General features: G+C 41.7%; 2 protein-coding genes across 6 annotated transcripts in view; one reads left to right on the forward strand and one right to left on the reverse strand.

The window, feature by feature from the left end:
* The window catches only part of CUNH1orf105 (chromosome unknown C1orf105 homolog), a 37602-nt gene extending 20656 nt beyond the window's left edge, over positions 1–16946 (reverse strand). The window contains exons 1-4 of the mRNA XM_008848527.1: positions 16887–16946; positions 15695–15780; positions 13418–13499; positions 5192–5270 (exon numbers count right to left, since the gene is read on the reverse strand). Of these exons, the coding sequence (XP_008846749.1) occupies positions 5192–5270; positions 13418–13499; positions 15695–15780; positions 16887–16946 (307 nt within the window). The remainder of the gene's footprint in view (positions 1–5191; positions 5271–13417; positions 13500–15694; positions 15781–16886) is intronic.
* Positions 16947–17105: 159 nt separating this feature from the next.
* On the forward strand, positions 17106–19687 carry Pigc (phosphatidylinositol glycan anchor biosynthesis class C). 5 transcript variants are annotated; one of them, XM_008848493.3, is made up of 2 exons: positions 17106–17222; positions 18303–19687. In XM_008848493.3, the coding sequence occupies exon 2, from the start codon at positions 18459–18461 to the stop codon at positions 19353–19355; it is 897 nt and encodes a 298-aa protein (XP_008846715.1). In that variant the 5' UTR covers positions 17106–17222; positions 18303–18458; the 3' UTR covers positions 19356–19687. The 5 variants fall into 5 exon arrangements, with proteins under 5 accessions (XP_008846715.1, XP_008846714.1, XP_029409616.1 ...); XM_008848492.3 differs by having other exon boundaries at positions 17158–17222; positions 18254–19687; XM_029553756.1 differs by lacking the exon at positions 17106–17222 and adding an exon at positions 17236–17466 and having other exon boundaries at positions 18254–19687.
* Positions 19688–22309: the final 2622 nt, after the last annotated feature.

The raw sequence follows: 22309 nt of genomic DNA on the forward strand, positions 1-22309 counted from the left end.
ATTGAGTAGCTTGGTTGTACTGGATGCAAAGGATCAGGGAGAGGAAAGGTAAGCCTTGGAGCCCCAGAAAGAGGCTGTCAGGCCCAGAGAGGCTGGCGGGTGTTGCAGGACCAGGGAAGTAGAGGGAGGTGAGGGCGGGGCCAGGTCCAGAAGCAGTGCTCCTGGGGCCCAAGGAAGGCACTAAGTTGGTCTGGGTGAAAAAGACCAGGAAGCAGTATTGGTTCCCCAGGTGTCTGAGGACCCAAGACTAGGAATGGCGCAGGGCCCAAACTAGGAGTAGAGAACAGAGGGGGAGATGGAAGGGTGAATGTGGCTGGGGGAGTCAAGGCGCGGAGGGCTGCGCGATAGACTTACCCCAAGAGAGGCCTGAGGGCAGGAGATTAGCACAATATTTTTAAGGTTCATCTACATTGTAGAATGTACAGTACTTCATGGTTGAATAATAGTCCATCGTGTGAATAGGTCACATATTGTTTATTTCTGAATAAGGTGATAGGCATTTGGACTATTTCCACTTTTGTATCATTATGATTGCTGCTATTATGAACATTCTTGCATTATCTTGTGTGTGGATAGATTTCTTCAGTTCTCTGGAGTACATAATTAGTAATTAGGAATGAAATCATTGGGTGGTATATGAGGGTTCATAGCCTTGCCAACAAAATGTCTGTTGTCATCATTATTGTTATTTTGAGACAGAAGCTCACTTTGTAGCCAGGCTGGCACAAACTTCAGCAACCTTCCTGACTCAATCTTGAGGGCACTTCATTGTCTTATTATAGACCTCCCAGAGGGAGAGAAATGTTTATCACTGGGGTTTTGATTTGCTTTTCCTTAATGATTAATACTATTGAGCATATTTTCATATGTTTATTGGGCATTTCAGCCCTTCTTTGGAAATACATCTTTCAGAATGTTTGCTTGCTTTTTAATTGTGCTTTAGCTTCTTATTGTGGAGTTTTAAGAATGCTTTATGTATACCGAGTTCTAACTTACTATTTGACAGGCCCCTCTATGTGATGCTTCACAAATATGGTTTTTCCATCTGGAGGGTGTTCTTGAGGCAAACAATTTTAAATTTTTATGAGAGCAATTTTATCTATATTTTTATTGTTGATTGTATTTTAGGTAACATTTAAGAAGGAATTGTCCTATCAATGATCACAAAAATTTATGGAATTTTATGGTTCAGCTCTTATTTTTAGGTGTTTGATACATTTTGAGAATTTTCTCAATATGGCACAAGGGAAAGGTGCACTATTAGTATATTACATATTTATATGCAATTGTCCCAGGCACTATTTATTGAAATAACACTTATTTCATGATTTAATTATCTTAGCATCCTTTTAAAAAAATCAATTGTTTACTGGTCAAAGTGCAGAGAATAAGTGTCAGTAAAAAAATCATTTATTCAGAAATGTAAGAATTTATTTTTTTTAATTTTATTTATTTTTTATTTTATGTGTATTAGTGTATTGCCTGCATGTGTGTAAGTGTACCTGTGTCATGCAGTGCCCGTGGAGTACAGAAGAGGATGTCTTTGTCTTTTTTTTTTTTTTTTTTGGTCTTTGTAAGACAGGGTCTCCCTGTAGCTCCAGCTGCCTGGAACTCACTCTGTAGACCAGGCTGGCCTGGAACTCACAGAGGATCCCCCTGCCTCTGCCTCCTGAGTGCTGGGATTAAAGGCATGTGCCACCACACCCAGCTAATCCCCTGGCACTAGAGTTACGTACAGTTGTTAGCTGCCATGTGGGTGCTAGGATTCAAACCTGGGTCTTCTGCAAGAACAGTCAGTGCTTTTAACCTCTGAGCCATCTCTCCATCCCTGTAAGGATTTATTTTTAAAAGCCCAATTTCATCCTAGTGATCAACAGGTTTTTTTATAACAACATCACATGATCCTGACTGTAGCCTTGTAGTGAGTTTTTAAAATTAAGTTGTGTGAGAATAAGTGTCTGTGAGATGCCCAGCCCTAAGTAACACATCTACAATGGAACCTTTACACAGAAGGCTCACAGAACATAGTGAACAGGGGGTAGAGAGAATACTAATGCATCTCTCAGCTCTCACCAGTAAAGCTTCCTCATGCAACAGAAGGCAATGAACACAGAAGGTCACAACTGGCCAAAGTGTTGACAAAAAGAGACTGCAGAAGTATGTCCCTGGCTAGAACTCATATTAAACCTCATCTATTCAGGGCTTGGGGACTATTGCAGAAGAGAGAGCAGAAATATTGTAAGAGCCAGGGATGGTACATGACCATAAGGAAGCAGAATCTTCCAGGATTCTGGGAACTTGCTCATATGGTGTCATATGGTGTCATATGGTGACAGCATGTTCAAGACCCATGCAAACTCAAACAGACAAAAACCAGCATAGAACTGAGGAAATGGACAGGATCCCCCAACTTTGCTGAGGAACTACTGGCAGCTGATCACTGCTGGGTGAGGGAGAGTCTATCTTCTCTCAGGGAATGGTACTAATAGGCTAAACAGGCTCCAGTAGATGAACTCACACTGAGGGACTGGATACACAAACTTGATAGGCCTTAACATGTATGACAGAATGCATGAAATCCTATGGGCGAGCAATAGGGGGTGCAGATAGGAGAAAAGGGTCTAAACATGATTAAGAGTATTGTATAAAATACACAAAAATTTAATAAAAATACACATTGAAAGTAATTAGGTGTTGTGAGTCTAACAATTTTGTTCTATTTCAAGACTGTTTTGGTTATTCCACATCTATTTCATTTTCAAAAGAATTTTAAAATCTGCTTGCCAGTTTCTACAAGAATGACATTTGGGATTTTAACAGATACTGTGCTGAATCTATAGATTTGAGAATTACCATCTTTACAATAGTATTTCAATCCATAAACATGGGTTTCTCTCCATTTATTTAGGTCTTGTTTAATTACCTTCTTGAAATTTTATGTGCATGTCTCTTACTTCTTTCCTTTGTTAATTTTATTCCTATTTTTGAAATATTGTAAACAGGATTATTTTCTTAATTTTACTTTGGGATCGATCATTGCTAGTTTATAGAAATAATTTAACATTTGCATATGGATTTTGTATTCTGAAGCCCTGATATATTCATTTATTGCTCTCACAGATATGTGTGTTTGTGTTTGTGTGTGCGTGTGTGTGTGTGTTCCTTCAGGTATTCTGTATATAACATATCATCTATAAAAAGAGAGTTTTTCTTTTTCCTTTCTATCTTACATGGACTTTACCACCTGTGACAGGTCACAGGTTTTTTTTCTTGTTGCCCCAGCTAGAATGTACAGTACAATCTTGATTAGAAAGGGCAAATGTGCAATTCTGTCTTGTTCCAGACCTGAGGGAAAGTATCTCGTTTTTGATCTTTGAGTATGATGTTAGCTGTGGGTTTTCTTTTTATGGGTATCCTTTTAAAGTTCTCTTCCATTCCTAAGAGTCTTTTTAACACCGTAACCCACTATCTTCATTGAATTCACTGCAAAGAGGGGTGTCTAAAGACTACAGCAGACCAGTGGGGTCCTTCTCCTGAAAGACACTGAAATGCTACTATGTATTGTGATCAAGGGTGTCTCAGGCTTGTTTTTTAGCCTTCGTGGTTTCTCAGCCAGTTCTGACAGCTCAGAGGCACATTTGTGTTGGAAGACCTTCCCTGCAATAGCTGTAGGAAACAGTGAAGCCACTGCCTGTGGTTCCGTTCATGTCAAGCTTGAGCGAGGGCAAAAGCCAGAAAAAAGGTCTTGAGAAACAGGAACTGCTGGAGTCCCAAGTGTGCCAGCTGTCCATGGCCAGCTTAGCCCAGAAGTCAGGGCACTCTATACATGATTCCAGGAATAAAACCAGGAGAAATCCCAGCTGAGACTCCAACCAATGCTAACACTGAACACCGTGATCCTGAGTATGTGGAAAATGAACAAAGATGGTAACACCAAGAGCAGTTTTCATCAGAAGTGCCAGTTACATTTCTAAGTCTCTCACACAAAAATTTCACTTAAGGGGCTGAAGAGATGGCTCAGAAGTTAAAAGCACTGGTTACTTTTTTGGAGGACCCAGTTTCAATTCCCAGCACCCATATGGCAGCTAACAACCATCCGTAACTTCAGTTTCAGGGCCTCCGACATCCTCTTCTGGCCTCCGCAGGCATTGCACGACATGGGTGCACTTACACACATGCAGGCAATACACTCATGCACAGAAAATAAAAAAATAATTAAAAACAGTAAATAAAAAAAATTTAAAAATTCACTCAACTATTGCTTCCTTCTTCACCCAATTGGTCTGAAGCACTTTGCCATGATGTCAGAGAAGACCGTGCACTTCCTGCATTTTCCCCCCTATTGCTTGCCTTTCCTTTTATTGCACACTTAGCCCTGGCTTCCTTAAGTCAAAGAAGAATGAAAGGATATCAGATTTGAAAAGATCCTTCATGACCAGAATATAACCAGTTAGCTCAATTACTCTTTACCCAAGACTGGGCCTTAATCTAACTCTAACAGCCATGGTACCACTAATCCTAGCCCTTAAATTTGTCCAAATCTAATTCTGACCTGGTATCCCTCCTAAGAGTTCTCCTTCTGCATCACCTCAGACGTGTGGCTGAAGTTTGCCCTTGTTCTTCCCACATCTCCTTAGAGCTTTCTTTCATTTCCTAACATTCCTCCTTACTACTATTCTCCATTTCAAGTCACAGATATCCATGCCAAGGGCTCTCTGTACTATCTAGCAACTACCACAGAATCTCTACCCAGCTTTTCTTCTGATGTGCTGACTGAATTCATGATAAACCCAAAATTAAGTTGCTTGTTTCATAATTGTGATGCTGTGGGATGACTCTGTGTGTGTGTGTGTGTGTGTGTGTGTGTGTGTGTGTGTGTGTGTGTGTGTATGCTGTTGTTACTGAGATATGGAGGTGAGAAAAGAAGTCCTCAAAGCCCTGGAAGGTGTAGTTATCCAGAAACCACACACAAAGTAGCTGATCTCCTCTGGCCCACTACCTGGGTTCTTTTTTGGCTTACCGAAATGAGGAAGGTTCATAGTACCGTGTCAGGCAATGAGGCTCACTTGCAGCCTCTATCATGGCCTTTTCTGTAAGGACCCTATCATCGCTATTTCTTTCCACGGGGTTCCAGTGGGGGAAGAGGAGTTTTGTATCCTTGGAATGCACAAATTCATTTGTTTCCCTTTGCCTATCATTTTCATTTCTCGGCATGCAGGACACAGTTGCTTGTTCCTGAACCATAGAGATTCATTCTGGTTCCCCTCGGCCTGAGGGTAAAGAGAGACAGAGATGGGTGAGGAAATGGTAAGATACCCAGGGCAGCAAAGAGACAAAAACAGGTGAGAAAAGTCAAATTTTCATTCCATAAACTGAGATAGATAATTTGATTTCAACTCTTTCCAGAGTTGCTGCAGTTGATAGGTTCAGAAAGGGTGTAGGTGGCAGGGAGTGACACAGATCAGGTGGTGGCCTCCGGGCTGCTGTATATAGTGAAACAGGTATAAGGGCAGTTAGCACAGGTGCCTAGGGATTAAGGGGGATCTCTGCCTTCTAATGTGCATACCATAGCATAGGAGATGTATTCCCCCTCAGGTGGCACATTTTCCTCACTTTACAAAAAGCCCCCACCAGTGACCTGAGAACCTTTGACCAAATGAAGACTTTCTTGTGAACCTCCTTTCAGCAAGCCTTCCCAAGCAGCATCCTTTGTCCAGGCCTTAGCTCTGGCTCAACCTTAGCTTTCAAGCATCCTTGGTCCATCAACACTTGGCCCTTCAGTGCATTGTGCATTAAGCCATAAGGAGAACTAGAGTGATATATGTGTTGTGAGTCTCCTTACATCTTTGGGGAAGAAGTAAGAGCAAAAGACCAATGAGTGGAAGGAGGATGGAGATCCCAGTCTGGTCACTGTAACCGTTGCTTTCTTTTTGACTTCATCTCCACAAAAGATGAAGGACAGAGAGCTGCAGAGCATTCAGACTCAGAACATGAGACTCTAATATGCGTCTCTGGCAAAGGTTTCTTAGGAGGGGAAAATGAGAACTTGAGGCTCCAACTATATTTGGAGATCTGTCTAACCCTTTTTTTGTGAGACGTGACATTAGAGCCATCAGATCTGCTCATAGAAAGTATAGAACATGGCAAAAGGAAGGCTGCAGTGAGAAGCAGTGACTTCAATTGATAGTTCAGCTTTCTCCTCTCAAAGGATCGGCTCATTGGCTTATGTATGCCCTGATCCATTCCTGTTGCCTGGGGGGTAAGGAAGTGTGAAGAGGAGGAGCTTCTCTATCCAGCATAAAGAGTGTGCACCGAAAGGAACCTTTGCCACAGTGATCTGAACGTAGATTCAGTTTGTGAGAGATATATGGCAATTTGGGTTTGAAGACTGGAAACCACTGACAAAGTTGGATTCTTTGGACAAACACTTCATTTTTATAGGGCATTAGAAAGAATCGACCCAATCTTGTGTGTTGACGTGTAAAGTATGAATGTAAATGATTAGATTCATTCATTCAACAATTATTTATTGTGAGGCTAACAGATGGAAGGTGTCATAATGTGCACATGAGATGAATAAAAGTTTTCTGCTTTAAGAAAGACAAGAAAAGAATACAAATTCATTCACTTGTCTGTTCATGTGGAATGTTGAGCTGAATGAGCCATGGCATGTGATGTCAAGCTGCTCACCATTGAGCAGTCTGCCTATAACCATGTTTGTATTAACTATCTTTCTCAGTGCTATGATTAAATACCTGACAGAAACCACTTAAAGGAAGAAAGGTTTATTCTGATTCACAAGTTCAGAAAGATCATGGTGGGGAAGGTAAAGCAGAGTGGTTTCTCCATGGTAACAAGAACTATTGGCAACAGCTTGTTGATGTGACAGTGGACCAGGAGGCAGAGAACTCAGGTGGTAGGTCTAATTCAGTGCAACAAGTTTGGAATGAAGCACTTGAAATGTGAACTTATGTGGGGAGTCATTTTAGATTCAAACCATAATAGTGTTGAAAGCACTACAACAGAAATAAATACAGAGGCTCCAGGGAAGCTGATGAGCCCTGCAGGGCTCACTGGGAATAGCATAGAGAGGAAAGGGTCTGAAATGACAAGAGATGCTCAGATAAGTACTTTTTTAGTGAGCAAGGGCAGTTCAGGTCCAGAAAACAGCATATAATAATTTGGAAGAAAAACCAACCAAATAACTTCCTAGTAACAGGATACTTTGGAAAGGCCAGGTTCTTTTGGAAGGAGGGATGGGGTGAAAAGAGGGACTAGTGAGTGAATGCCTCTGTGTGTGTACTCCTCTGCTTTGAGCTGATTCAACATTGCCATGTCTTCCCAGACACTGTGGGTTGGCACACGCCTGGCTGCAGCTCGGGCTCCTCCATCTATTTCTTATACATTTGAAGTCTTGAGACTCAGACTTTCTTGAAAACTCCATTCAAAACACCAGTGATACCTCTGGGACCTTAGAAAAATGAGGGGCTACCTTTCAGTGTAGGAATATGGAAAGGATAGCTAGAAATGATATTGATGGTTGTTCTGAAAGCGTGACAAACACCTGTGTAGGATTAGCAAGTTTGTTTGTAGTAGATATATGTAGATTACTATCTTCTCTGCAATTAATTCCTTCATCATTACCAGATTTCTGATTTCCCCATAAGAGTATTTCTAGGTGCCATATATATTGGACTCATAGAGTTTATCACAAATCAAGCAGAAAATATATTTGCAAAATCTCCAAGGTGCAGTTAATGACAATTGTGCTGTCATGATGAAATTCCATAACCATGATACCTACATATCCCTTGGCACCTGAAAGATAAAATGTTTTCTATATTTCAGTCTGTCCTTGTTAACTCCTCATTCTTTGACACAGCTTTCTGCCTCAAGTTTCTTTTCCTGTTACTGTCATAAAATACTCTGACAAAAGTAGCTGAAGGGTTTAGTTGCAAGATATGGTCCATGGTGGCAAGGTATGTGTACATGCTAGTGCGCAGCTTGCTCTCTCCAGTTTATACAGTCTAGGAGCCCCTGCCTGGGAAAAGTGCCACCCACAGTGAGCAAGTCTTAACACCTCAGTTAATACAACATAATCTCCCACAGGCATGGGCTAAAGCCCATCTCCCAGATGATTCTAGATTCTGTCTAGTTGACAACAGTAGCCATCACACCCTCAGGAATCCTGTTTTCTGTCCTTCCTATTTTTTATCACCCTCTTAAGTTGGATGCTTGCCTCTCTGATTCCATTATAGACCTGGTAAGACTTTCTTACAAGTTTGTGTACTATTTATTTGAAACAATATATTTGTTTCCTCCACCAGGCTGAGTGATACTTAATAACAAGAATTATGTCTTACCTATCTCTGTATTCCTAGAGGCTGTCATAGAATCTGGTGCACAATTTGACAAATGTTGAATGAATGAGTTATCGTAATCATTTTGTTTTAGAAAGTATAAATATAGATATATACGCAAAGATCACTGTTGTAACATTATCTTGAGAGAAATTTTACAGGTCATTAGTGTTGCAGTATGACAGATCTATTTTGTATAAGGTGCTGAGGAAGCACACTGGCTGGGAGCCCAGGGGGATCCGTTCTAGAACTGGCTCTACTAGCAACTTGGGTGATATTAGTCAATAGTGAAAAATTTTGGGCCTCCCACTCCCTACTGATATTAGACTCTGTGGCCAAAAATATGGAAGCAGATGCTCTAATTCTGCCCACTTGTTGCAACTATAAGTGCAGCAAAACTAATCTTGGGTCTTTGGCGATATGCCAGCTCAGACTCACAACCAGTTCAAGTCTTGCTTCTAAAAAAAGCTACTCCATTCCTTTCTGGAGTCCCAGAAGGCAGCTGTAACAGACAAGTCTAAATTTGATGTAAAAGACTTGGGATTCCATGTTCTGTGGGTATTATTCCCCATTCTGTATTGCTTCTTCCCCAGGAATGAGATCAAGGTTTTTTCCATCTGTACCATCCCCTTCTTACTCTTACTTCCTTAAAGGCAGCCAAGCAACAGCAACAGTAATGGAGAGTAGATTGGCCAGGTTTCATAGCCAGGATGTGGCTATGTATCATCTCTACAAGTCAGAGACACTGAAATGCTAATGGCTCTCTCATTTTCTAAACAGCTGTTGTGAAGAGGGAGGTAGAAGTCATAAGGGGAAGATGGCAATAACCTGTTGAAAGCCTAATTGAGGTGTGACACAGACAGCCAATCCTCAGATGTTAAAGACTGCTCATCATATTTCACAACTGGAAGCATCATATTTTAGGACAGTGTTTACTGTGGCACCTAAGAATTGGCTCATGGCCCACATGTTTGGTTTTGTTAAATCTTTGATAAAGGACTTGAAAAGTTTATCTTTCATTTTCTCCTACACACACACACACACACTCACACACACAGACACACACACTCTCACTCACACACTCACACACACTCACACTCACACACACACACGCACACACACAAAACCTGTTTGTATAATAAAAACTGACACTGTAAGCACCAGATGATGGTTTTATAAGTAGACTATAAGAATGATTTGAGGAGCACTGACGGTTTCCTCCATCCTTCCTGCTCTTTGAAATGTGTATTCCTTTCCCTTGTTCTACTCCTAACTAAACTGAGGGAACTCTCATTGGTCTCAGTTAAATCAATGAGGAAATCGTGGCTCAGAAAGGCTAAGAGACTTGTCCAGTAACACATCCACTTAATTTAGGAGGGCTGGAAGGGATTTTTAAATTATTGTTTTCATTTGTTTAATAAAATGGTCAGAGACATGATTTTTCCTCAGGCTGAAAGTGGATCCTTAGGATCTATTTGAAGACCTAATTATGCCAATACCCTTTAGAGACCAAAAAGGTCAGAGGACTATGTTCCAGAAAACCATAAAATAATTATCTTTTCTCTTTATTTGAAAATATCAACCATTTCAGTCAAAGAATGCATGTGAATATAGTTTCAAAATGTTTCTATTACTCACTAGGAAAAATGTTAAACATATATAAAGCAGTCAGGTATCTGCCATCTAGATTTATTAAACTATATTTCTGTTGCCATAATTATTTTATATCAATGGCATTCATAAGTATCCTTCAAAGTTGTATTTATAGGCATATGTGTTATAAAAACAGAAAAAGAACTTAGGGACACATGAGGTAGTTTCCTTAGTGGTCATGATTTAAAAAAAAATTTAGAATCAACAAGAAATAATAAAGAGTTCTTAGTGATGGGAAAATGGGAGTCGTCCTTTATTGCTTCTCAGATGAACCTCTAATGTTGAACAATGTTTTCAGCCAAAGGTTTTTGTCACAGGTCTGCTAAAAGCAAAATAAATAATACTTTCATATCTGCTCTGACTTCATCATATGGGAAAAACAAAGTCAGATCAAAGAGAGTGGAGAGCTGCTGTGACAGGAATTGAGAGGACAGGAATCCAGGCAGTCCCGGCTAGTTTATACTTAACCCAGCAGGCGGGCAAAGGAAGGTTAGGGTTTCCAGCTGCAATTCCCCAGATTACTTACACACTTTTTTTTTTCCTTGCTGTAGATGAAGTCATCCCTTAGCACAATCATTCAACTATTAAGAAATCCCTTTTAGGGCTAAAGAGATGGCTCAGCAGTTAAGAGAAGTGACTGTTCTTGTAGAGGACCTGGGTTCAATTCCCAGAACCCCATATGGTGGCTAACAACTGTCCAAAACTCTAGTTCCAGGGGATCCGATGCCCTCTTCTGTTCTCTGTGGGCACTGCATGACACAGGTTCCCTTACATATATGCAGGCATAACACTCACATACATAAAATAAAAATAAAAAATTTGAAAAAGAAATTCCTTCCTATTTCAGAGCAATCATCTGAAATGGTTAGGCTTCACTTCTTGCCTTCAAAAGTTTCCCCTTGTTATCTCTGTGCCTCCTTCTCCCTCCTCTTCTGTGTTGTTTTAGCACCCTATCTCTCTACCTGTGTCACTCTCGCTATCTGCCTGCCTCTCCCTTTCCCGTGTCCTTCTTTCCTCTCTCACTGCTCTTCAGGGAATGCTGCTTCTGGCACACTTGTACCTGCAGCTGCTGCAGGGCTGCTCCAGGGCAAGCGAGGAATGCCACAGTGGAATGTGAGTGTTCAAATTCTGCTCTTTGACCTGTGATGGTGAAGAGGAAGGGAGCCAGGTGGCAGGACCTTTGTACCTATACAGTGTCCAGGGCTTCTGGTTAGCTGCAGAAGGCCCACAAGCTTCTTGGCAGGTGCCTGGTTTAGGGATAAGGGAAGAGATAAGAGTGTCCTCAAAACATTCGACTCCCTTGAGGCATGACATAGTTTCTTTCTGGGAAGGAACAGCTGCTGGATCAGCACGCACGCACACACACACACACGCACACAGCAGAGTCATAGCTAATAGGATACCATGGAGATCTGTGTGGTAGGTCAAATTTGAGAAGGTGAGGCAAAGTTCTTACTTGAGGTATCTGCATGGTACCCAGCAGAATAAGGAACCAGACACCCTAGCAGCTTTTCCAGTCTTCAAGGGTGATTCTTTCTCATGCACAAATCAGTGGAGTGTGTGTCCAGACAGAGAAAAATGAGGTGAAGTACATGTGTGTGGATTCTTCACTCCTTCAAGAGCAATGACTGGTCTAGGCAGCCTACTGGTCAGGCAGCTGGAAGCTGCTGCTCCTAATTGCTACCTAGTGGCCAGTCACCAGTATTACACTCATGAAATGCTAAGAACTGGAGAGGATGACTTTTAAAGCTTTTTGTTTGTTTGTTTGTTTTTAAATTTTATGTGTATGAGTATATTGCCTGGATGTATGTAAGTGCACCCCTGTCATGCAGTGCCCACGGACGTCAGAGGAAGGAGTCAGAATCCCCTGGAAATGGAGTTGCAGATGGTTGCTAGCTGCCATGTATGGTGCTGGGAATTGAACCCAGGTCCCCTGCAAGAACAACCAGTGTTCTTAACCACTAAGCCATGTCTCCAGTTCCCTAAAAGCTGGTTTTGGGGAATGCTCTCCTCCCTCACTCTCTGCCCCGGCCAAGTGCTGCTGCTTATTTTAGTGTCTAGGTCGTCATAGTGGACAGAGCAAACCTGGGAGGGAGGAGCAGGCATTTGGCTGCAGATCAGTGTCTAAAGTGGTAGATACTCACTGACTGAAAGCGTCTTGTTTTGTAGCAATATCACACCAGTCCTCCTGCTTCACTGTCCCCCTCACCTAGTCAATGTCCTGTTGGCCACGGTTACAAACTTGCCTGTTCAGGGTGTGAGGGGCACTATGGAGGTGACTCTAAAGCACAGCTTGGACCCTGACACTCCAGTGCTGCATGTCTGCTCACTGCGCTTGGTTTTGTGGGCTTCCTGTGCTCTAGCTGTTCTCCCCCAGTGCTCTGATCCTTTGAGGTTCTTCAAGCCTTCCTTACATTCTCAGGCTCTGTATCTTTGCTAGTATTCTTCCTCCCTGCCTCTTCTCCTTCTCTGGGCTGACTTTCCTCTACCACAGTGAAGACATCTTCAAGACCCGGTGCAGATGCTACTCCCTCCATCTCTCCCTATCCCGCCCCCACGTGGAGTGACCTTTCCTCCCACTTTCTCCAAGAACTTTGCTCCACTCTGATATTCCTGAGGCTATTTTGTAGTGTCCCATCCACCTTCTCTGCATGAAAGCAAATGAAAAGGTCTGGGTAAGCATGCAAGGACTGACATCAGGGCTCCTAATAATTGTTGCTTACAGTTTCTGAGCTCTCATTATGTGCTGGGTACTGGCCAAGTGCTGTGGGAACATTGCTTCAGGCACTGTCAAGCAACAGCCCTGTGAATGCCTGGGAGATTTTACAGGTGAAGGAATTCCTAATATCACCAGGTGTGTTCTCTTCTCTTTCCCACCTGTCTCCCCACCCTACCTCCTTCTAGAAGTGCTGACTATATGTATTAACATCGTAGTTTCACTGGAGCCTCTGTGCCACACAGTACCCCTGAGGCCACCCAGCAACCACCTGTGTTTGATTTCTGTGAGCTGGAGGGGAAGGGAAGAATTTTTAAATGGAAAATTCCACAGGTGCAGGGACTTGTTTGTGGAAGACATAATTCATGAGGTGGGGGAGGAAGTGTGCTTAGTCTTCAGAAACTAGGAACGATTGTAGCTGCAGGCTGCAAAGCTGTCTCTAAAGGGCTTCAGACAGATTCTTCTGGATTTCATTTTCCCTTTTTGATATTTCTAACATTATTTCTTTATTCTTAGCTCTAGTAGACTGGGGTCAAGAAGGCTGAGGTAGGGTAAGGGCTGGTGCCAATTCATTTCAGTAAACAAATATTCATTGAACACTAGTGATGTAGCAGACATAGGGTTGTGTTAAGGAGGTAGGAAATATGTTCACATTCCATGTTGGTTTCAATTTAAAAATTCTGAGTACCTTAGACATGACATCTGGAACTTGAAACAAAATTGGCGAATCCATATCCTTCTTGGGTGAAGTCATGGCAGTGGAATGGAATCTTAGTACTCAAAGCAAGAGAAAGTTAGAACCACAGTTATTGGCTTGGACATCTAGGCCCAGCCTGTTTCAGAGAGAATTTTGGTAACACTTGTGTTGCCACCTACTCTAGTTCAGGCTATGAAGGAGCTCCCAAAGATGGTTTCACTCTCTTATGAAAATTTGGCTTCTATAGTCCTTTTGTTTTGAACTAATCAATGACAGCTCTAGATTGTCAGACAATATACAAATAAATCAGGAAAAAGGCTGTTGAAGTTCATTTAGTTAAAATGTTAAGGGCCAAGGCCTTGTGGGGGGTTGGGGCACGGGGGACTGATGAAACACTGGGCATGCCTCTGCCATCTAAGAAATGGAAATTTGAAATGCTGATGTTTTGCCAAGAACACCTCTCCTTTATAAGGAAAAAAGATCTCATTGTTCATTGAAAGCAAAGGCATGTGAGGGTGTTTGGTGCCCATGAAGCAGTCACTGTTTTATTTCTCCTTGAATCATTCATTTCTCTTTGGCACTTTCTGGATCCTAGGACACCAAAGGAGGTGGGTTTGACTTGAGTTCCTTCACAGACTTGTTTTTCACAGACTCTATTATGGGAATGGGTCACTTAGGACTTACCACCCAAATGTTGATCAGAAAAGAGAAGGCCAGTTTCCACATAGTTCAGCATACAGTAATCTTACATTAAGAGGACCTTTGTGTCCTAAGGAGCTTTATTAGCACTGATGAGTGTGGCTTCAACACAGTCAGGTCAAGCTGGGAGAGTCCTCCTAGGAGGAAGTAACTTTGACAGGTCCTTCCTATCATGAGCCTCACTGGTCTCAGCTCCCCTACCCCATACCCATTTCCAGAGCTCACAGCTGGGGTTCTTTCAGTCATATCTCACCACATATTCCTTTATGGTTTTGTGGCCATTCTATTAGAGCTGCTTGCCCAAAGGACATGTAATATTTGGAGTACATTGAAGACTATCCCCTGAGGCTTTAGGAAAGGACTTCACCAAAACAGTTAGGAACTCAGATCTTCAGACAAATGAGGAGTTTCTGATCTTTGTAAACAGTTGATACATCAGTCATCCTTTCCTTTCCAAATACACTGTATTCTTGTCTCATCCTCTGAGAGCCGGGGGTACCTCACAGGTACTGTCCAGTTATTTTGGAATTTTTATGAAGTAAGTAAGTAAGCTCCATTTCTCTCAACAGAGATTAAGATTGAAGCTTCAATCTTATCAGCATAGAAATGAACAGAGCATCACTGCCTACTTTACCCTAAATTTGGTCAGCTAGAGGAAAAAAAATTACTCATCCTTTCCCAGCTGGTTGACAATAGTCTCTCTAGGCTCTCTGACATCCCAGGTTTTGACTGTGAAAGTGAACAGGTACTATGAACACCCAGCCATGTTCTAAGCCTATCGTTCTCAAATCCTGCTCTGTTCCCTACTCCCCACCTTCTACCAAAGGCTTGTACATTAGGCAATAAGGAAGTTAGAGGTAAGAGAAACATGTCGAGATGCTTTGCCACTGAGTTCAGGAATATAGCTAATGGGCATGAGAATACTATGGGATGATGGGAGATTAGCTTATTAGGTGTCAAATACTAGCAATTTAATGGTTTAAAAATTCTAGATTTCTAGTTAGATAACCCAGGATATTTGGCAGCGCTGACTTGGTAGAAGGCAGAATGCCACTTTTGGTCAGTTTTTCCATTCACTGTAGTCTATTCACTGATACTAAATTGATACTAAATTGTCATTACTCAGAATGATTCTCCAAGTTATTAGTAACTCTTAATAACTATATTACTTCGTGTTTTTAATTCCTAAGCAAACCCGAGTTTATTAAACTTCCGATTACTCATATGAAAAACAGAACTGAATAGTAAACAGTTGAATGTTTGCTCTGAAGGTATATAAAACCATCTAATGAGTGGCTGAAAATGCAGTGTTCTAAAGTGCAGCAGTCAAAGCAAATGTGTCATTGAGGTAGAGATGTCCCTCATGGAGTCACTTGCCCAATAGACACAACGATACTTGGCAATTATCAACAGGAAAGGAAACTCATGGAAAATATGATCTTTCTAGTAACCTGTGCCACACGCCAAGGAAAAAACCCTTTTCAGCTTATGCTGTGCCTATGAAACTGCCTCTGTGCCTGTTGAGATCTTTTTCAAATTCTTCCCCCCGGGGGCTGAACCATTCATTACCTTCTGGGGATGCTGAGTACTAGTGGCTTGTTTACCAGGCTTGCCTCACTAAGCCAAGGAACTTTGTCAAATTTTGGAACAGAAACCTAAAGAGAAATGGAAAGGGTCACGTTGAAGAATTTATCACACATAAAAATAACAATAAATATTTAAAAGATGGGGGTGTGGATTGGAGAGGTAGCTCAGTGGTTAAGAGTGCTTCCAGAGGCCCCAAGTTCAGTTCCCAGCAGCCCTGTGGGACAAGGAAAGACTGACAATCCTCTGTAACTCCTGTTCTAGGAAACCCAACAGCTTCTTCTGGCTTCCAGAGGCACCCATATACATGTGACATACAATCACACACACACACACACACACACACACACACACACGAATAAATAATAAAAATAAGTACTTTAAGAAAAAAGAACTTGGAGGTGGAGAGGTGACCCAGCCTTTAAGAGTATATAATGATCTTCCCAGCTCACAATTGCCTGTAATTCCAGCTCCGGGGGATCCAAAGTCCATTTCTGGTTTCCTCTGGCACCTGCACTCACATGCACATACCCCCCCCACACATGTATACTTATCATTAGAAATGAAAACTAAAAAAAAAAATCTTTAAAAAAGAATTTATCACAGTTGACCAGTGCTTGTATTATGATGATCAAAGTAAGCTAAGAGCAACCACATAGCAATCAATATTCTACAAAACATTTTATGTTGAAGTCTTTCCCCCATCCCATGGTGGCCAAGAACAAATAAATGTCTTCCCCATTTTAAGGATAAAGAATTAAAAATTCAGATAGTGCGAATTTCTGATTCACACAGTTGGTAAATGGTTCATGTTTTCCAACTTCTGCCCACTCCATTCTGTATTCTTTTATATTTTAGCTTATTCCCCCTTTTTACACACCCTGTTATATTTCCATAAGTTCACTTGAAAACCAACACTTGAAGTCCTCTAGCTGTGTTTTCCGATCCAGTACTCTCCTTTTAGGGGGCAAAGTTTAGAAAACCTTTGCAACCATCGACACCTGGGTATTTTTGATTTAGGTGGATACACTTTCTAGCTGCCTGGTTTTGGACAAATTCTAAACTTTCTGATCACATCGTCTCTGTAAAGATCATTGCATGGAAAGCTCCATGAGATCTGGGAATTTTCTCTGTATTTTCACTGCAGTATCAAGAGCACTTAAGCAGGGCGTGGCACCTGCAGGTACTCCGTATCTGTTGAAGGTTTAGCTGCGTGGGAAGGCCCAGCATCTTCCATTTCAGCCTTCACCCGCCTTAGGCCTTCTCCCGTCCCTTCCGACCTCCCACCCCTCCCTCTTCCTCTTGTTTTGTTGGCTCAGAACTTTCAAGCCAGAAGAGAAGCCGCCAATAGGGGGCAGCAGCGACCTGGCGTGATCCCCAGGCAGAACAGGGCTCTCTGTCCAGGGAGAGGTGCCGACCCGGAAATGATCTGCCGCTGTCGCACTCCCGTCGCCCCGGATGGAGAAAGAGGCGGGCCCTTCCCAGGCCGTGCAAACCCAGGCACTCGCTGCAGGTGAGTTCCGGGTGGACGCCAGCGTTCCGGGCGTCCTTAGTGGTTGGGCCCTAGGCTGGGAGTGTGCGTCGGCGGGAGCGGGACCCCGGGACCGCGGACCCTTCCCGCCTGCGCTGCTCCCGACCTCGAGGGACCTTTGTCCCGTGGCGCGGACCCCTAAGCCCCAGAAGCAAGCAGTGCAGGGGGCGATCCCAGGGTGTCCGGTTTTTAAGCAATACCTCCTGGACTCCATGGAATAAGTAAGGTCTGGCAGAAAGACCATTTTCTCGGATCTGCGTAATAACCTTGCTGTTTCTGACTCCGTGTTCTCTTTGTGAAACGGGGATGGTTATTTTCTTCTACCTCGATAGATTTTGCTGTTTCAGTTTGGATTATAACGCTCTTTAAAGGATGGTAAAGTCAGTTAATGGACAAGAAGCTTTGAGACCTTGATTTGGGCTAAATAAACTGTAGCGCTCATACCCTTCTCTATTGTACAGCTTACTGCTATCATAAGACCCATTACTTAAACGCTGCTATCATTAGACCCATAATCAGATGCCGTTAAATACCGGTAGCAGCTATGGATTCTGTTCTGTAAGTTTGCATACATTGCAGTGGCACATGCCTCAGGTATGTGAATGCACTAGTGTAGACTGGTTTAGAAGATAATGAGAACACAGACTCTGACATTCAACTTTGGTTTGAATTCTGGCCGCACCATCCACCACATTGTTATCTGTTATCGTAGAACATAAATACCCAACCAATTTGAAACTTGACTGTTTTTACTAAAGTGGTACTAATACTGACTTGTAAGGTTGTGAAGATAAAAGGCTTTTAGCACACAGTAGGTACTCTGAGTCAGTGATAATCCAGATACGGATTATTCAGATAATTGTGATTTTAAAATCTGAAATGTAGTTTTAATGTCTCAGATTATGTCATCATATGCATTTTATTTAGGGTCTCAGTAAATTGGGTTGTTTTGAACTCAGTTCTACTATGACCTTTCACAGCTTACCTGTATTCACAAGTCTCTCTTTTTCTAGGAATTTAGTTGTGTTGTCCTGCCTCACAGAACAAACTCATCTATTGCAGGTCTAGCCTGAATCTCTGCCTTTGTAAACCAGAAAAGGTCCAAGTATCAGCATGAAATTTCCAGAGAGGTTTTTTGTCACAGCTTTATGAAGAACAAGACCCACATGGACTTCTTTGAGGGGAACTGAACCAGCCTGAACTTGAGGAAAGAATGAGATGATGTGTGCTAAACCTATAACTAACACCACAGAAGTGAAATGGCAGAAGGTGTTATATGAGCGGCAGCCCTTCCCTGATAACTATGTTGATCAGCGGTTCCTGGAAGAGCTCCGGAAAAACATCTATGCCCGGAAATACCAATATTGGGCTGTGGTATTTGAGTCCAGTGTGGTGATACAGCAGCTGTGCAGTGTGTGTGTGTTTGTAGTGATCTGGTGGTACATGGATGAGGGTCTTCTGGCTCCCCAGTGGCTTTTTGGGACTAGCCTGGCATCTTCATTGATTGGGTATGTTTTGTTTGATCTCATCGATGGAGGTGATGGCCGGAAGAAGAGTGGGCGGACCCGGTGGGCTGACCTGAAGAGTACTTTAGTCTTCATTACTTTCACGTATGGTTTTTCACCAGTGCTAAAGACCTTGACAGAGTCTGTCAGTACTGACACCATCTATGCCATGTCAGTCTTCATGCTGCTAGGCCATCTCATATTCTTTGATTATGGTGCCAATGCTGCTATTGTATCCAGTACACTGTCCTTGAACATGGCCATCTTTGCTTCTGTTTGCCTGGCCTCTCGTCTCCCACGGTCCCTACATGCCTTCATCATGGTGACATTTGCCATCCAGATTTTTGCCCTGTGGCCTATGTTGCAGAAGAAGCTGAAGGCGTATACCCCACGAAGCTACATAGGCGTCACCCTGCTTTTTGCACTTTCAGCTTTTGGAGGTCTTCTGTCCATTAGTGGGGTGGGAGCCATACTCTTTGCTTTTCTTCTGATTTCCATCTCTTGCCTCTGCCCTTACTACCTCATTCGCCTGCAGCTTTTTAAGGAAAATATTCATGGACCTTGGGATGAAGCTGAAATCAAAGAAGATTTGTCTAGGTTCCTTAGCTAAGTTAGGGGCCCCCCATTAAATTATTAAAGCAAGTTGAAAGACTTACAACCTAACCAGTGTAACATTTAGACAAAGTTCCATTTTTGAAGTAGTGGGCTGATCTGAGTGAGAAGAGAGATCAGAAGGGGGAAAAATGGCTTAGTTGGGGAAACTTTATCCTTTGGTTATTTTGTGACTGAAAAAACTTTCTGGTGCTGCCTTGAAAAATTTTGCCCTTTATTATTCATTGCAACAAGTGAAGCAGTATGTTTTCTATGTACTAAAAAAGTAACGTCCATCAAGTTGTCTCATAATTTTTCTGGAAGCATAAAGCAGATAAAAGGACATGAAAAGCTGTGTGTGTGTGTGTGTGTCTATGTGTGTATGGTTTATTATTTAGATTTTTCTGTGTATTAAGGGGTACTTGTATCTAGAGCTCAGATTCTAAAACCCAAGTTGGTGGTAATCCACTTTGTTGTCCAATACCACTCAAAATGTCTTTTTAGTTCTTAGTGAATCATGTACATCATTAATAAATGAGTTATGTGTAATAAAAGTAAAATGTTAGGGGTATTCAGAAAGGCTGGAGATAAAGTTTATCTGAAGTAATTAGTAAACATAGGAGGTGGGTGGCAAAAGATGGCTTGAAGGTAATGCAGAAAAGGTTTTGGGAGTCAGGTCAGTCATGTTAGCAAGTGTATGACTGAAAGTGGATGTAGAAAACTATGGAGAGAGCAGCCCTGTCCAGTGAGGGCAGTTGTCACTGCTTCAGCTGATCATTTCTAACCAGTTTGAGCTTCACTTCCTAGCTTCAAAATTCCAGATAAAATAAATATTTCAATAGCTATAAATCTGATTTGACATAAGAAATGTGATTTGTAAATTGTTTCAAATTTTATCATGTTTATATCATGCAAGCAAAGTGTGACTACATACATTACCACATCTATTCTTAGCATAGGCACAAAGATGGGAAAGCGATGGGGGGGGGGCGGTTGTTATAGAGATTTGATGGAGGAGTATTGGAGGTGGGAGCTTGAGTGTGGTTCAGGTCTGGTGATACTCAGTAGTATCTTGGGCTCTGTTGCAGGTGATGTGCAATCCAGCTTGTCTAAAGAAGGGGGAAATTATGAAATCTTGAATTACCGGATTGCTCTGTGTCTCAGTTTTCATCTTTAAAATGCAAGAATTGTGGCAGCTAGATAAGGTATATGTAATGTGATGAATGCTTAACACAAACCACTGTATTAATACTGAGCATCTCAAATGCAAAATTCTGAAGTCAAAACTTCCAAATCTGAAAGTTTTTGAGCACAAGTAATGTGCCATGTGAATATTCAACACAATAAAATTTTCATGTTAAAAATTATTAAAAATAGGATCTGGAGAGATGGCTAAGTGGTTAAGAGCATTAGCTGTTGTTCCAGAGAACCCTATCACACACATGGTGGCTGACACCTGTTCATGACTCTAATTCCAGGGCATCTGATGCCCTCTTCTGGCCTCCAGGGGTATTGCATAACAGGTGCACTTAATATGCAGGCAAAACACTCATATAGAAATACATAACTTTTTAATTATTAAAAAATATAAAATTACCATGTGTGTGTGTACATGTAAAAGTGAATTTCAGGTTAGATGAGTCCAATCCCCAGGATATCCCTTTATGTAAAGATTTCAAAACCCAAGAAAAGGAAAATTCAAATTATTTCTGGTCCTAAACATTTTGAATAAGTGACACTGGATGTCTTTTAATAGTTGGCACTTGAAGGGAGTGAAGACTCAGAATATAGCAGGTACTTGCCAGAGAAGTTGTTCCCTTCTGTGAAAGTTCATTTGGAGAGAGTTTCTGATTTTAGATCAGAAATATCAAGAGAGTAGTATCCTGAAAAATGTTTTGATTTCTCTGAACATAGATTTCTCATAAATGTCTAACAGGATTTTGAGCTAGTGTCCTTGTCAGTCATCTTGCATCCTTTTTTCTGTTTACTCGGATAGATGCATATTGTTTCATGATTTTAAAGATGGTGATTTCCCACTAAGATCAGTTATACTGCTTTTTACAAACAAAGGTCACTGATTGATGGAGAGAAAAAGAACTAAGAGACCAACCTGTGGCACCCAAAGCATCCTTCAACTGCCGGTGATAGGTTACTTGAGTACCTTGTGCTTTAAAGGTGCCAAAACTGGCTTGTAGTTATTTTAGTGTTCACATTAGGGGATAGTAGTTGAACATAGCAAAGAATTGTATAAAACTAGGGTTTTTTCTTTTATATTTCCATATACTTGTCTGAACAGTTTCCACTTGTCAACTTTAGGAAATGTATGGCAGCGATATCCATGTCAGTAAGCTGACAGAGTTATAAGTTTGAACCACTTTCAAGAAAAGTGGGATGGAGTAGGAGCAGAAGCTAAGCACTCACATCCTCAAGCAGGCACAGGTAGCAGAGAGTGACTGGAGATCTAGCAAGGCTTAAGAATTCTGTAAGCCTGCCCTCAGTGATGTGTTTCTCCAGCATGAGCGCACCTTCTAAGACCTCCCAAAACAGCACTACCAACTGGGGACAAAAATGTTGAAATACTTGGAGCCTATGGGGGACATTCTCATTCCAACCACCATACAAATATTGATTTATAGTAGAAGAAGCTCTTGAAATTTGACCAGCGTAAGCTTAGGCTAAATGAAAATACATGTTTTTGCAAATGTATCTCAAGAAATTGTATAGTCCAGGAATGTAAATCAATTCTGAAAAGAGTTTGGAAAAATGGAAACAAAAAGTCATGTTTTTATTAAAATATCGAGAATTTCCAAGCCCTTTAAGTGTTGGTACTAGCAGAAGACTCACCTGTAGGATGCTTCTTTAGACTGTGCCTGACAGGAATTCATGCCCAGGAAATGACTGCTATGACCCAGCATGGCAGTTGCTGGGAAAGTCACTCATTTAAATGTAGTCACCTTGTTAGTCTCAAATTTA

Source organism: Nannospalax galili, unplaced genomic scaffold, assembly GCF_000622305.1.
Source record: "Nannospalax galili isolate Female #2095 unplaced genomic scaffold, S.galili_v1.0 scaffold624, whole genome shotgun sequence".
Classification (NCBI taxonomy): domain Eukaryota; kingdom Metazoa; phylum Chordata; class Mammalia; order Rodentia; family Spalacidae; genus Nannospalax; species Nannospalax galili.

Bases quoted from the DNA above. Each gene is read 5' to 3' on its own strand.
- Pigc (XM_008848493.3), top strand. From the start codon at position 18,459: ATGATGTGTGCTAAACCTATAACTAACACCACAGAAGTGAAATGGCAG.